This window comes from Anolis carolinensis, chromosome 2, assembly GCF_035594765.1.
Source record: "Anolis carolinensis isolate JA03-04 chromosome 2, rAnoCar3.1.pri, whole genome shotgun sequence".
NCBI classification, from domain to species: Eukaryota; Metazoa; Chordata; class Lepidosauria; order Squamata; family Dactyloidae; genus Anolis; species Anolis carolinensis.
In genome coordinates, this window is record NC_085842.1 from 178,025,806 (window position 1) to 178,039,722 (window position 13,917).

General features: G+C 43.8%; 1 protein-coding gene across 1 annotated transcript in view; it reads right to left on the reverse strand.

The window, feature by feature from the left end:
• The window catches only part of fam20a (FAM20A golgi associated secretory pathway pseudokinase), a 98,625-nt gene extending 87,589 nt beyond the window's left edge, over positions 1-11,036 (reverse strand). Inside the window, exon 1 of the mRNA XM_003224706.4 lies at positions 10,082-11,036. Within this exon, the coding sequence (XP_003224754.2) occupies positions 10,082-10,458 (377 nt within the window). The 5' untranslated portion in view covers positions 10,459-11,036. The remainder of the gene's footprint in view (positions 1-10,081) is intronic.
• Between the last annotated feature and the right edge of the window lie 2,881 nt (positions 11,037-13,917).

Below are 13,917 nucleotides of genomic sequence, written 5' to 3' on the forward strand. Positions count from 1 at the left end.
GTCCCAAGGTCATCAAATCCAACCCCATTTTGCCATGCAGGGACACACAGAATCAAAGCACTCCTGACAGATGGACTTTCAGCCTCTGCTTAAAATCCTCCAGAGAATGAGTCCCCAGCACATTCCCAGGCAGCCTGTTTTTCTGTCAAATAGCTCTTACTATCAAGAAGCTCTTCCAAACATTTATGTGGAATCTCTTTTCCTGTAATTTGAATCCATAGCTCTGTATCTTAGTTTTTGGAGCAACAGCCAAATATTATAAAATGCATACAGCCTGGGGAAAGGAGCTCAAAGAAAGCTACAAATGAAACCTCACTCTAGACTCATTTATCCATTCCAAGTTTAAAAGCTTTCTCTCCATTAAGAGGGTGACAGATTCTTTAAAGGAGCATTTTAACAAAAGTAGTTACTGAAACTGTATGTGGTACTTGAAAAGTAAAGGAAGCATTCCTACTTTCCAGTTGCATAAGAAGACCAGCTTGCCTAAAATGAAGCTGCTTTAACTTTGAATTGTTTAATACAATTGATATTTAATTCTGTTTTAATGTTTGTATACCTGTAGATTTTAAATTGCATTGAGATGCTTTTATAAAGTTTTATATTTTATTATATTATTATTGGTTCCCTTTTACTCCACCCAGTTGTAATAGGTAAAGGTAAAGGTTTTCCCCTGATGTTAAGTCCAGTCGTGACCGACTCTGGGGGTTGGTGCTCATCTCCTTTTCTAAGCCAAAGAGTCGGCGTTGTCCATAGACACCTCCAAGGTCATGTGGCCGCCATGACTGCATGGAGCGCCGTTACCTTCCCGCCGGAGCGGTACCTATTGATCTACTCACATTTGCATGTTTTCGAACTGCTAGGTTGGTAGGAGCTGGGGCTAACAGCGGGCACTCATTCCGCTCCCGGGATTTGAACCTGGCACCTTTTGGTCCGCAAGTTCAGCAGCTCAGTGCTTTAATGCACTGTGCCACCAGGGGCCAGTTGTAATATTATGAGTCTATTTTTATCTGTCACAACTGCATTTTTGAGAATTCTAGAGTTTGCAGTTGAGGAGATGGGTGTTTAGATTTCTTAACCAGGGAGTAATTCTGTTGCCTTTGGCCAAACTACAAATCCCAGGAGCTACTCCCTCACCTGGAAATGGGAAACAGAAAACGCAATAGGACTAACCCTGAGTCAACAACGCACCACAAGGCTTCTAAACAAATCCCAGGATTCCACAAGATGAAACCAAAAAAATTAAAGTGAAATAACAGGATTATATGGTAAGAGGATCTCTTGTAAACAATTACCTGTCTGGTCACTTCTGGAAAAGGGATATCATCTCCAGTGACAATAATGTTTTCCTTTCTTCTCTCCCACTTTTTGTGCCACACACTACGGGAATAGATTAGTAATCTGAGTAGTTTAACAAATTCTTGGGAACTTAATTCAGAAACTAGTTTGTACCCATTTCTTTTATAAAAAAATACTGGTTCCTGACTTGGCTCTTGTTTTAATTTTATTTGTCCAAATTGCTTCTGCTGCTGCTATTTCAGTGTACACCCCACCCTTCCACCTCATTGCTTAGGACAGCTCTTTGCACAAATGAATACTGAGACTGAAACTGATTTTGGAAAATGGATCTGGGGGGACTACGTCCAAGAGCACCACTTGCCACGCTGGAGGGGGATGTGTGTGTGTTCTGGGAGTTGTAGTCTAAAAAGTCACTTCCCCAGCTTTGGGTCTAAGAAGGTTGATTTCCCTGTCCTTGTGCTCTTTTCCTCTCCAAGCACGATTCATATAAATGAACACACTTGGGCTCCTGCCCTGATCTCTTGCAAGACAGGAGTACAGGAGTGTAGAGAGTGCCATATTTTGAAAGGTCATGTTACCAAACTGGCTCCACTTTGGAAGACAGATTTTTCTGCTCAAAATCTTGGAACTGTTTGCAGCTCCTCTTGGATTTTTGATCACTACTAAATATTCCAGCAAGAGAGATGTGAGACAGAAACCTCCTCCGCAAATGGGGAAATGGGACTCCTTCAAGCCCAAAAGAGGGAAAGTAGGGGGGGGGGGGGATAACTTATTTAAGCAGGAACAGAGTGCAGATCAATAACAGAGACAGTGCGACCTGGAAAGTATGATCTGCCAATGTGTGTGTGCTTAGCCCAGAGTGGACACTTTATAGAAGGAGGTGAGGATATTTAACAGCAGTGCTGCTGTGCAGGGAAAGTTGGTCCAGATGATGTTGAAACAGACAAGCTTTGGAACAGGGAATATTTGGATCTCCAAACGAAGTTGGAGTGAAGCTCCGCTCAGTCCTGATAACCAACTTAGTTGATGACCAGGAATCATAAGAATTTAAGTCCAGCATCTAGAAAGCTATTTCCCTTCCCCACAGACCATCAAAGGGTTGCTGTGTGTTTTCCAGGCTGTGTGGCCATGTTCCAGAAGCATTCTCTCCTGACTCTCTCCTCTTTTCACATCTATGGGTGAAACATCAACAAATCTCATATCCTCAGAGGTCATGAAGTTTGTTGGAAACTAGGCAAGTGGGGTTTATACATCTGTGGAATAATGTCCAAGGTGGCAGAAAGAACTCTTGTCTGTTGAATGTTGCAATTGATCACCTGGATTAGCACTGTATAATAATAATAATTTTATTCTTATACCCTGCCCCATCTCCCCGAAGGGACACAGGGCGGCTTACATGGGGCCAAGCCCGGTCATGACAATATAAAAACAAGCAGTAAAACAAATCAAACAACAATAAAACAAGTTATAAAAACACATACAACACATCATGATAAAATCATGGATAAGATCTGTAGGAAACTGGGCTAAAGTGCTAGTTATGTCGATATCATCAGGGGGAGTGGTTATCCAAAGTGTCATAGCCATCAAAGGTGCTAGGAGAGGCGTACATACGGGACTATTAGTGGAAGACGACTTACTAAATCAATATAGCCTTGTAGCTTCAAAGCTTGGCTGCTTCTTGCCTGGGAGAATCCTTTGTTGGGAGATAATTAGCTGGCCCTGATTGTTTCTTGTCTGGAATTACCCTGTTTTTGAATATTGTTGTATTTACTGTCATGATTTTAGAGTTTTTTTTAATACTGGTAGATGTAGGCAGAATGTCAGGAGATAATGCTTCTGGAACATGTCCATACAGCTTGGAAAACGCACAACAACCCAGTGATTCTGGCCATGAAAGCCTTTGACAACAGACTATCAAAGAGTGGAACCAGGTATCCACACTACAGAATAAATGCAGTGTGACACTACTAGTACTGCCATGGTTCAATGCTATGGAATCCTGGGATTTGTAGTTTGGTGAGGCACCAAGACTCTTTGTCTTCTAAATCTTTTCTTATAAACCTTACAGATATTATAAAACTAAAACTCTTGGGCTATGGCAGTTGAAGTGGCAGTTGAATTTTACCCAATGGATCAGCAACTGAATGTGGTTGAATTTTTGCATGAGTATGTTATTATTAGTATTATTAGTAATTATGTTGATGTTTTAACATGGTTGTGCTGTATGCTCTGGAACTGAATGGTAATTGAATGCTTTACCTATGTTGTAAACTGCCCTGAGTCACTGTGGGGAGATAGAGTGGTATATAAATAAAGTTATTATTATTATTATTATTATTATTATTATTATTATTATTATTATTATTATTATTATTAAACTGGTGCAACAGCAACATTCATTCTAAAGTGCAGATGTGCTCCTGGTGGGGTGGGGTGGGAAATCTCTCCAATTGGATCTATATCCCATATTGTACAGGAGTGCCACATCATTCCTTGGGATTAATGTTGAATCCAGTAGTTTGGTCAGTTTCAGGGAGAGAAGTGCTTGCTTGCATTCAGTTCTTCCCACTTGCCTCCCACCCTTTTCAAATTTCACGTAATAACAACTTTGATACAACTTAGACTGGGGAAACTGAAGTTGGAAAGAGCTAACTCACACTCTTAGCACCACTCCTCCAGTCCTAATTGAATCCTCTTTAATGCTTGGGAAAGTGGGTTTTGGACAGCAGCTCTTATTAGCCATGTTAGCTGAGGATTCTGAGAGTAATATTTTTAAAAAGTATTTTTTTCTCAACGTCTGCACTTCACCCCAAGCAATTGGAGCTCTTTACTTGCCAGTTGCAATTGTTTTACAATGTTTGATGTTTTTATATTTTTATAAATTAATTTTAGAATGTAATTTCATGCTATGTATCATTATGTTTTTAGGGCTTGATCCCCATGTAAGCTGCCTCGTCTCTTCGAGGAGATGGGGCAGGATATAAGAATAAAGTTATTATTATTATTATTATTATTATTATTATTATTATTATTATTATTATTATATGGTATGACACAGTAAACAAGATAGATATGCTGGATTTCATATCACAAAATCACAAGTCAAACACTTCCCAAGTGTCTAGGACTGTGTGATGTATTTTCGGATGATGTGCGCAGATCCCAGTAGGGTGGCCTTTTGCAGTTGGCAGATCATAATTTTGTCAATGTCTATCGTTTCCAAATGCCAGCTGAGATCTTTTGGCACGGCACCCAGTGTGCCCATGACCACCGGGACCACCTGCACTGGTTTCTGCCAGAGTCTTTGAAGTTCAATCTTGAGGTCCTGATAGCGGCTGAGTTTTTCCTGTTGTTTTTCATCAACCCAACTGTCACCTGGAATGGCAACATCAATGATCCAAACCTTTTTCTTTTCCACAACTGTGATGTCTGGTGTGTTGTGTTCCAGAACTTTGTCAGTCTAGATTCGGAAGTCCCACAGTATCTTTGCGTGCTCATTTTCAAATACTTTTGCAGGTTTGTGATCCCACCAGTTCTTTGCTGCTGGCAGGTGGTACTTGAGGCATAAGTTCCAATGAATCATTTGGGCTACTTATTTGTGCCTCTGTTTGTAGTCTGTGCAATTTTCTTACAGCAGCTGAAGATATGGTCAATGGTTTCGTCAGCTTCCTTGCACAATCTGCATTTTGGGTCATCAGCTGATTTTTCGATCTTGGCCTTAATTGGATTTGTTCTGATGGCTTGCTCCTGGGCTGCAAGGATTAGGCCTTCTGTCTCCTTCTTCAGTTTCCCATTCGTGAGCCATTATTATTATTATTATTATTATTATTATTATTATTATTATTATTATTATTATTAATCAGTCACTTGGGAGATCTGTTTGCTTGTCTCCTTCATCTCTCTTGCATCTCCTCAGCTACCCAATGTTTATCTTTTTGGGTAATGCTTTTAGCAGATGCATTTCCAAAGCCTGAGCAGCCATTATGGTGGGCTTGCCTTTGGGACTGCATATCGTTTCACACCTGCAAAGACAGCCTCACTGAGGCTGAAAGCAGCTCTTGACTTCGGATGTCCATCCACAGAAAAACAGCCTCGGCTTTACAGTGGTGTCCTAAGCCAGCTGGCAAGCAAGACTGGATCGGTATCCAATGTTGGCTCCTTCATTAGGCAAAGTGCCCTTGTTGGCACAAGTGGCATGCAACACTTTTGCCCACTCCACCTGAACCTCTCAACAATTTTCCTGAATTAGAGCACAGACTGTTTGCACCACGGAACATATCGCTCATCCTCTCCAACTGAGTTTATTGTGGTTTTATCCCACCATCAGCCAACTTCCAGTCCTGTCGGCACTCATGGCATTTTAGGCTGGATCTACACTGCCATATAATCAAGATTATCTACATTGAACTGGATTGTCTGAGTCTACACTGAATCTATAGGCAGTGAATGTTTGCCTTTTGTTGCTGAAATCCGTCCTGAGTCCCGTCGGGGAGATAGAGTGGAATACAAATAAAGGTATTTATTTTATTCATTATTCATTTACACTGCTATACAATCCAGTTCAAAGGAGACAACCTGGATTTTATATGACAGTATAGATGAGGCTTTAGAGTTGGGCCATCCAATCAAACCCCATAGGCCCGGGCTGTGGCGCAGGCGGGAGAGCAAGCCAGTACAATTAACTGCAATGAATCACTCTGACCAGGAGGTCATGAGTTCGAGCCCCGCTCGGAGCCTATGTTTGTTTGTCTTTGTTCTATGTTAAAAGGCATTGAATGTTTGCCTATATGTGTAATGTGATCCGCCCTGAGTCCCCTTCGGGGTGAGAAGGGCGGAATATAAATGCTGTAAATAAATAAATAAATTCGACCATACAGAGACACACAATCAAAGCCCTTTAGACTCCTTTTGCCTCAGGCAGCAAAATAACTTAGGTCGGCACTTTAGACCATGCTTCAATGAGAAGGGCTCCAACATCTCTACAAAGAACCTGAAATGTAAGGAAACAGGGATAGCAAGAAGAACAATTTCTCCTCTTTTTTTGGTAAGGTTGGTCGTCAACACATGAGAGCAAATGCTTATCTGAGTGCACTTCTCGGCTGCAACCTGGTTGCCAGGAATCAGCAAGCGAAGCTCCAGACAGATTGGAGTTAAGCATTATTTATCACATGAAAAAACGCCCGGGGTTGAGAAAGACCTCGCACACAAACCGGGAAGAGATGGACAGCGATCTGATTCTTTCGAAAGGCAGGGAAGCTGAAGGGTAGGGTGCCTTTGCAGGATAGGGAACCAAGCACCCCCGAGAGAGGTCAGTGGGTCTAGCTCTCTAATAAAGGGGTTCAGGAAACCTTGGCAGCCCAGCTTCAGGAGGGCATTCAAGGAAGGCCAAGAAGGGTCATTGTATAACATGTTGATGTAATTTTACCTTTATTTACGTGTTATAGCACTTGTATGTGCTTCTGAATGCCGCCCCAAATCCTTCTGGGAGATGGTGACAAGGTATAAATAAATCTATAATTATTTTATTATTATTATTCCTTACCAAATCCAAATCCCATGATTGGGCCATTCATGCCCATGATTCCATTAACAATTAAGGGTGCAGCTACACTGTAGAAATAATGCAGCTTGACACTATTTTAACTGTCATAGTGCAAGGCTAATAACACTATGTAAGAAAATTTGAAAAATTATTTGTTCCTGGTTTGAAAGCATTAGTAAAGGTAAAGGTTTTCCCTGACGTTAAGTCCAGTCGTTTCCAACTCTGGGGGTTGGTGCTCATCTCCATTTCTAAGCCGAAGAGCCAGCGTTGTCCCTAGACACCTCCAAAGTCATGTGGCTGGCATGACTGCATGGAGTGCCATTACCTTCCTGCCAGAGCTACTATTGATCTACTCACATTTGCATGTTTTTGAACTGCTAGGTTGGCAGAAGTTGGAGCTAATAGTGGGCGCTCACTCCGCTCCCCAGATTTGAATCTGGGACCTTTCGGTCTGCAAGTTCAGCAGCTCAGTGCTCTAACACACTGCGCCACCGGGGGCACTTGAAAGCATTACTTCCTGTTTAATTGTGCGGTACTTATTTTGAAAGTACAGTAAAGTCTCACTTATCCAACATAAATGGGCCGGCAGAACGTTGGATAAGCGAATATCTTGGATAATAAGGAGGGATTAAGGAAAAGTCCATTAAACATCAAATTAGGTTATGATTTTACAAATTAAGCACCAAAACATCATGTTATACAACAAATTTGACAGAAAAAGTAGTACAATATGCAGTAATGCTATGTAGTAATTACTGTATTTACGAATTTAGCACCAAAATATCACAATGTATTGAAAACATTGACTACAAAAATGCGTTGGATAATCCAGAACGTTGAATAAGCGAATGTTGGATAAGTGAGACTCTACTGTAGTTGTTCTACTCCAGAAATTTGGTTTTTGTGGCTGTGACAAACTATGTTGAATTGTTTGATACTCTAGGAGAAAACTATCGCAAAATGTGCTGCAGGATGTCCCGCAAAAACAAAGTTTAAAAGCAGTTTAATAAACTTTTCCTTGGCAAATGACTTTAATAAAAATTTATTTAAAATAAATAAATGAATAAATTTTCCCCATGTTTTAAAAATAGATCCAATTAGAAAATGACATTTATAACCCAAGAACAAACATCGAGTTACATAATGTAATGGGAGTTTTAGTTTGGTGAGGCAGAGGCACTCTTTGGCAGAGAAGGCAAAAGACCTTGCTAAAACTACAACTCCCAGGATTCCATAGCACTGAGTCAGGGCAGTTCAAACTGCGGCCCCTTCTACACTGCCATATAAAATGCAGATTAGCTGCTTTGAATGGGATTATATGGCAATGTGGACTCATGTAAACCAGTTCAAAGCAAATGATGTGGATTATCTGCTTTGATAATCTGGATTACATGGCAGTCTAGAAGGGGCCTGCATTCATTCTACAGTGGAGATGTAGAATGAATGCAGGCCCCTTCTACAGTTAAAAGGCACACAAACGTCAATCTAACAAAACTTTTTCAACACTGTAGAATGAATGCAGCTCGGCCCTGTTCAACTACCAGGGCTCAATGCAATGGGATCCTGGGCACTGTACTTTTACAAAGCCTGCCGTCTTCTCCACCAATGAGGGCTGGCTGGTGCCTTACCAGCTACAACTCCCATGATCCCATAGCATTTTGTCTCTTTATAGTTAATGTATTTTTTTGTATTTTATTTTTTTCAAAAATACTGCATGAACAAAAACAAAATCCATTATAGCTGTCGCATTATAACTCTATAGCAGAGCTGGCCCTAGGTATTTTTCAAGTGTAGGCGAACAGAATTTTGGCGCCCCCCCCCCCAACCAATCACCGAAAAATAAAAGCATTGGATAAGCGAAAATGTGTGATAATAAGGAGGGATTAAGGAAAAGCCTATTAAACATCAAATTACATTAAGATTTTACAAATTAAGCACTAAAACATCATGCTTTACAACAAATCAACAGAAAAAGCAGTTTAATACCTTGCGGAGACAGGCCGCAGGAGACAGGAGTTGCCTCGATGGCACCCCCAACAAGATGGTGCCACAGGCAACCGCCTAGTTGGCCTTGTGGTTGAACCGCCTCTGCTCTATAGTCTCACTTATCCAACATAAACAGGCTGGAAGAATGTTGGATAAGCGAAAATGTTGGACAATCAGGAGTGATTAAGGAAAATTTATTTATTTATTTATTTACAGTATTTATATCCCGCCCTTCTCACCCCGAAGGGGACTCAGGGCGGATTACAATGAACACATATATGGCAAACATTCAATGCCAGCAGACAAACAACATACATTAGACAGACTCAAAGGCATTTTTAACATTTTTCCAGCTTCACGATTCCGGCCACAGGGGGAGCTGTTGCTTCACCGTCCAGTAGTGGCTGTACTTCCGCATTTCTTTCCTCGTGTTTTGCTGGCAGTTTTATGGTGTTGTAAATTAGCCTCCCGCATAAAGCGTCCCTAAATTTCCCTAATTGACAGATGCAACTGTCTTTCGGGGCTGCATAGGTCAACAGCAAGCTGGGGCTATTAATGGTTGGAGGCTTAACCTGACCCGGGCTTCGAACTCATGACCTCTCGGTCAGTAGTGATTTATAGCAGCTGGTTACTAGCAGGGCCGTAGCCAGAAAAAAATTTCGGGAGGGGTTTTGAAAATTTGGGGGGGGGGGGGTTGAACCCCTAGCACATACCCCTCCCCGCTACAAACCTGTCAATATCTGCTTGAGATAGTGCCTGGAGGGACTCTTAATGTTTTTGCATCTCATAGACTTAGCATGGGGATTTGGTTAACCAGTTAAAATTCATGAGTAAACGAGATTTTTTTTATAGCTTGAAAAATTTCGGGGGGGGGGGGGTTGAACCCCTAAAACCCCCCCTCGCTACAGGCCTGGTTACTAGCCAGCTGCACCACAGCCCGGCCCGCCTATTTAAAATTAAAAGCCTATTAACTGTCAAATTACATTATGATTTTACACATTAAGCACCAAAGCATTATGTTTTACAACAAATGGACCGGAAAAGCAGTTCAGTACATGGTAATGTTAGTTAGTAATTACTGTATTTACGAATTTAGCACCAAAACATTGCAATGTATTGAAAACATTGACTACTAAAAGGCAGACTGCGTTGGATAATACAGAACGTTGGATAAGAGGGACTCTAATGTAATTTAATTGCATGATAACTGTACCCTCGATTCGCTTCTGACACGATAAATAAAGAAATAGCTACCTGTTCCAGCGGGCCACCTTCCTCTTGTAGTAGCGCAGCGCCTCCTGCCCGCTGAGCAGTTCCTCGGCCGGCCACTCGGGGCCGCTGTAGAGCGGGTGCGCGAAGAGGCGGCGCAGCTTGGAGCGCGAATGCCGGGGCTCCTCCGTCCCATCGGGCAGCGGCGGCGCTGGGGAGGCTGCGGGAGAAGGAGCAGCAGGGGAAGCGGTGCCTTCTCCCCGGTCTCCTCCTCGTCCTGGGCAGGAGCAGCGGGTCTCCCCCTCGGGCTCCGGGGCGAAGCGGCGCCGCACTTGGGGCCAGAGGTGGAAGTAGAGGTCTGCGCAGAGGAGCAGCCCCAGGAGCAGCAGCAGCAGCAGGCGGTCGCGGCGGAGCCCCGGCATGGCTTCAAAGAGGAGGAGGACGAGGAGGAGGAGGCGGACGAGAGGGACTCTGCCCCGCGGACAGAACAGGTGGAAGGAGCCGGCAGGGCTGCGGAGGTGGGTCCCAGCTGGAGGAGCCTTGGCCAAAGCGTCTCTCCTCCCTCCTCCTCCCAGGTCTGCCTCAGAAGGATGGAGCTCCTCAACAAGGAGGGAGTAGGACTAGGACCAGCAGCACCAACCTGACCTCTCCCTCTCTAGTCCTCCCCTTTTCCTTCTCCTCCACCTCCCCTCTTCCTCTCTTCCTGTGTTATTCTCCTGTCTCCCTCCTCCCCTCTTTCTCTTCCTCCCTTCTACTTCTCTTCTTTCTCTCCTCCTCCCCCCTTCCTCTCTTCTTCTCCTCTTCCTCTTTCTCCCTTCTTCTTCCTCCTCCTCTCCGCCTCCTCTTTCTCCCCTCTTTCTCTTCCTCCCTTCTTCTCTTCCTCCTCCTCTCCGCCTCCTCTTTCTCCCCTCTTTCTCTTCCTCCCTTCTTCTCTTCCTCCTCCTCTCCGCCTCCTCTTTCTCCCCTCTTTCCTTTTCTCCTCCCCCTTCAGTTCAATGCCAGCTTCCCGATCCCGACCCGGACCTCCTGCTGCCCGTCCTGCCCACCTGGCAGCCAAGCCCGGAGCCAAGGGGGCGGTTTAAGGGGTTCAAACCACTCCCGAAACGTTTCAGGTCAAACAAAATAAAAAACCTGGTTTACTCATGCATTTTTTTTTTCGTGTCAGGAGCGACTTGAGAAACTGCAAGTCGCTTCTGAAGTGAGAGAATTGGCCGTCTGCAAGGACGTTGCCCAGGGGACCTCATCCTCCAGACTTCTTTCCAGCATATGTGATATCCTCCATGGGAAATGCTCAGCACACAAGTTAACACAGAACACAAGTTTGTAAAATACTGGACTATACATGAATACATGGAAGGAAATGGAAAATCCAGAGCAGGAAGCTTGGATAAGCAGTGTGTGCGAAAAAGACCTTGGAGTCCTTGTGGACAACAAGTTAAACATGAGCCAACAATGTGATGCGGCTGCTAAAAAAGCCAATGGGATTCTGGCCTGCATCAATAGGGGAATAGCGTCTAGATCCAGGGAAGTTATGCTCCCCCTCTATTCTGCCTTGGTCAGACCACACCTGGAATACTGTGTCCAATTTTGGGCACCACAGTTGAAGGGAGATGTTGACAAGCTGGAAAGCGTTCAGAGGAGGGCGACTAAAATGATTAAGGGTCTGGAGAACAAGCCCTATGAGGAGCGGCTTAAAGAGCTGGGCATGTTTAGCCTGCAGAAGAGAAGGCTGAGAGGAGACATGATAGCCATGTACAAATACGTGAAGGGAAGTCATAGGGAAGAGGGAGCAAGCTTGTTTTCTGCTGCTCTGGAGACTAGGACGCGGAACAATGGCTTCAAACTACAGGAAAGGAGATTCCACCTGAACATCAGGAAGAACTTTCTCACTGTGAGAGCTGTTCGACAGTGGAACTCTCTCCCCGGGGCCGTGGTGGAGGCTCCTTCTTTGGAGGCTTTTAAGCAGAGGCTGGATGGCCATCTGTCGGGGGTGCTTTGAATGCGATTTCCTGCTTCTTAGCAGGGGGTTGGACTGGATGGCCCATGTGGTCTCTTCCAACTCTACTATTCTATGATTCTATGATTCTATGATTCTATGATAATGGATGTGTTTGAATGGGCAGAAATTGACACATTATTTATTTTGCTAACACAAAATTTGATAGGTAGCAAGGGAAAGGGAATAAGATACTAAACATGGCTTAATTAGTAATTTTGATCGAAAAGCGTGAAACCGTATGAATATGAGGGAAATAGGACTTTCTATCATATATATCATTGATAGTACACTTTTGTGAGAAAAAGGCGAGAAGATAATTAAAATGTGATTTGAGAATTAGTATTTTTGATCAAGACGTAGTAGCAGGGGATGTGGTGCTTACTACCATTTATGCCATTGATTTTTTTTCGTGTCAGGAGCAACTTGAGTCACTCCTGGAGTGAGAGAATTGGCCGTCTGCAAGGACGTTGCCCAGGGGACGCCCGGATGTTTTGATGTTTTCACCATCCTTGTGGGAGGCTTCTCTCATGTCCCCGCATGGAGCTGGAGCTAATAGAGGGAGCTCATCCACACTCTCCTCAGGTGGGATTCGAACCTGGCAGCTTGCAGGTCAGCAGTCCAACCTTCAAATCACAAGGCTTTAACCCACTACTCCACCAGCCTCATGCATTGTCACTGGTTGACCAGGAGCCTCCGGTGGCCTAGGAGATAAAAGCCTCGTGACTTGAAGGTTGGGTTGCTGACCTGAAGGCTGCCAGGTTCCAATCCCACCCGGGGAGAGAGCGGATGAGCTCCCTCTATCAGCTCCATTTTCATGCGGGGACATGAGAGAAGCCTCCCACAAGGATGGTAAAAACATCAAAAAACATCTGGGCATCCCCTGGGCAATGTCCTTGCAGACGGCCAATTCTCTCACTCCAGAAGCAACTCCGGTTGCTCCTGACACGAAAAAAAAGAAAGAAAGAAAGAAAGAAAAGAACTGGTTGAGCAAATCCCCATGCCAACTCTATGGGAAGGAAACATTAGAATCCCTCCAGAACTGCAAGCATTGTCTCAACCAAATTTGGATTGGTTTAGATAAGTCAACATAGGGACCACGAGGATGGAGCTCTTCAACAAGGAGGACCAGCACCACCAATGTGACCTCTCCCTCCCTCCCTAGTCCTTCCCTTTTCCTCCTCCTTCCCACAGCATTGCCCAAACACCATTCAAGGAACATGAAAGGCACTGCAGACTATCTCAACCAGAGAAGTCAACCATAGCAGAGCATCTGATGAACCAACCTGGACACAGCATATTATCTGAGAACACACAAATGCTGGACCATTCTCACAACCACCATGCCAGACTCCACAGAGAAGCCACTGAAATCCACAAGCATGTGGACAGTTTCAACAGAAAGGAGGAAACCATAAAAATGAACAAAATCTTAAGAGTTATTAAAAAAAACTCTAAAATCAGGGCATTAAATAAGGAACAACACTCTGAAAATAGACGAATTCCAGACAGGAAACAATCATGGCCAGCTAACATCTCCGAACAAAGGATTCCCCCAGCAGGAATGAAGTTTGCGAGGCCATTCAATGCTAATCAAGATGATTGATCACAACATTCACACTGGCCTCCAACATACAAGAGTTCTTTCTCCCACCCTGGACCTTCCACAGATATATAAACCTTCCCCATACAGCCTGGAAAACTCACAACAACCCTGTGATTCTGGCCATGAAAGCATTCGACAACACATCAAATTTGGATTGTTTACACTATAATTACCTACCTTTCTACCAATTTACATTGCAATTGCAGCAATAGCTGACATAGTGGAAGCTTTCAAAATGTGGTAGCCAGCAGGCAAAGCCTAAGGTGCGGGATGGGACGG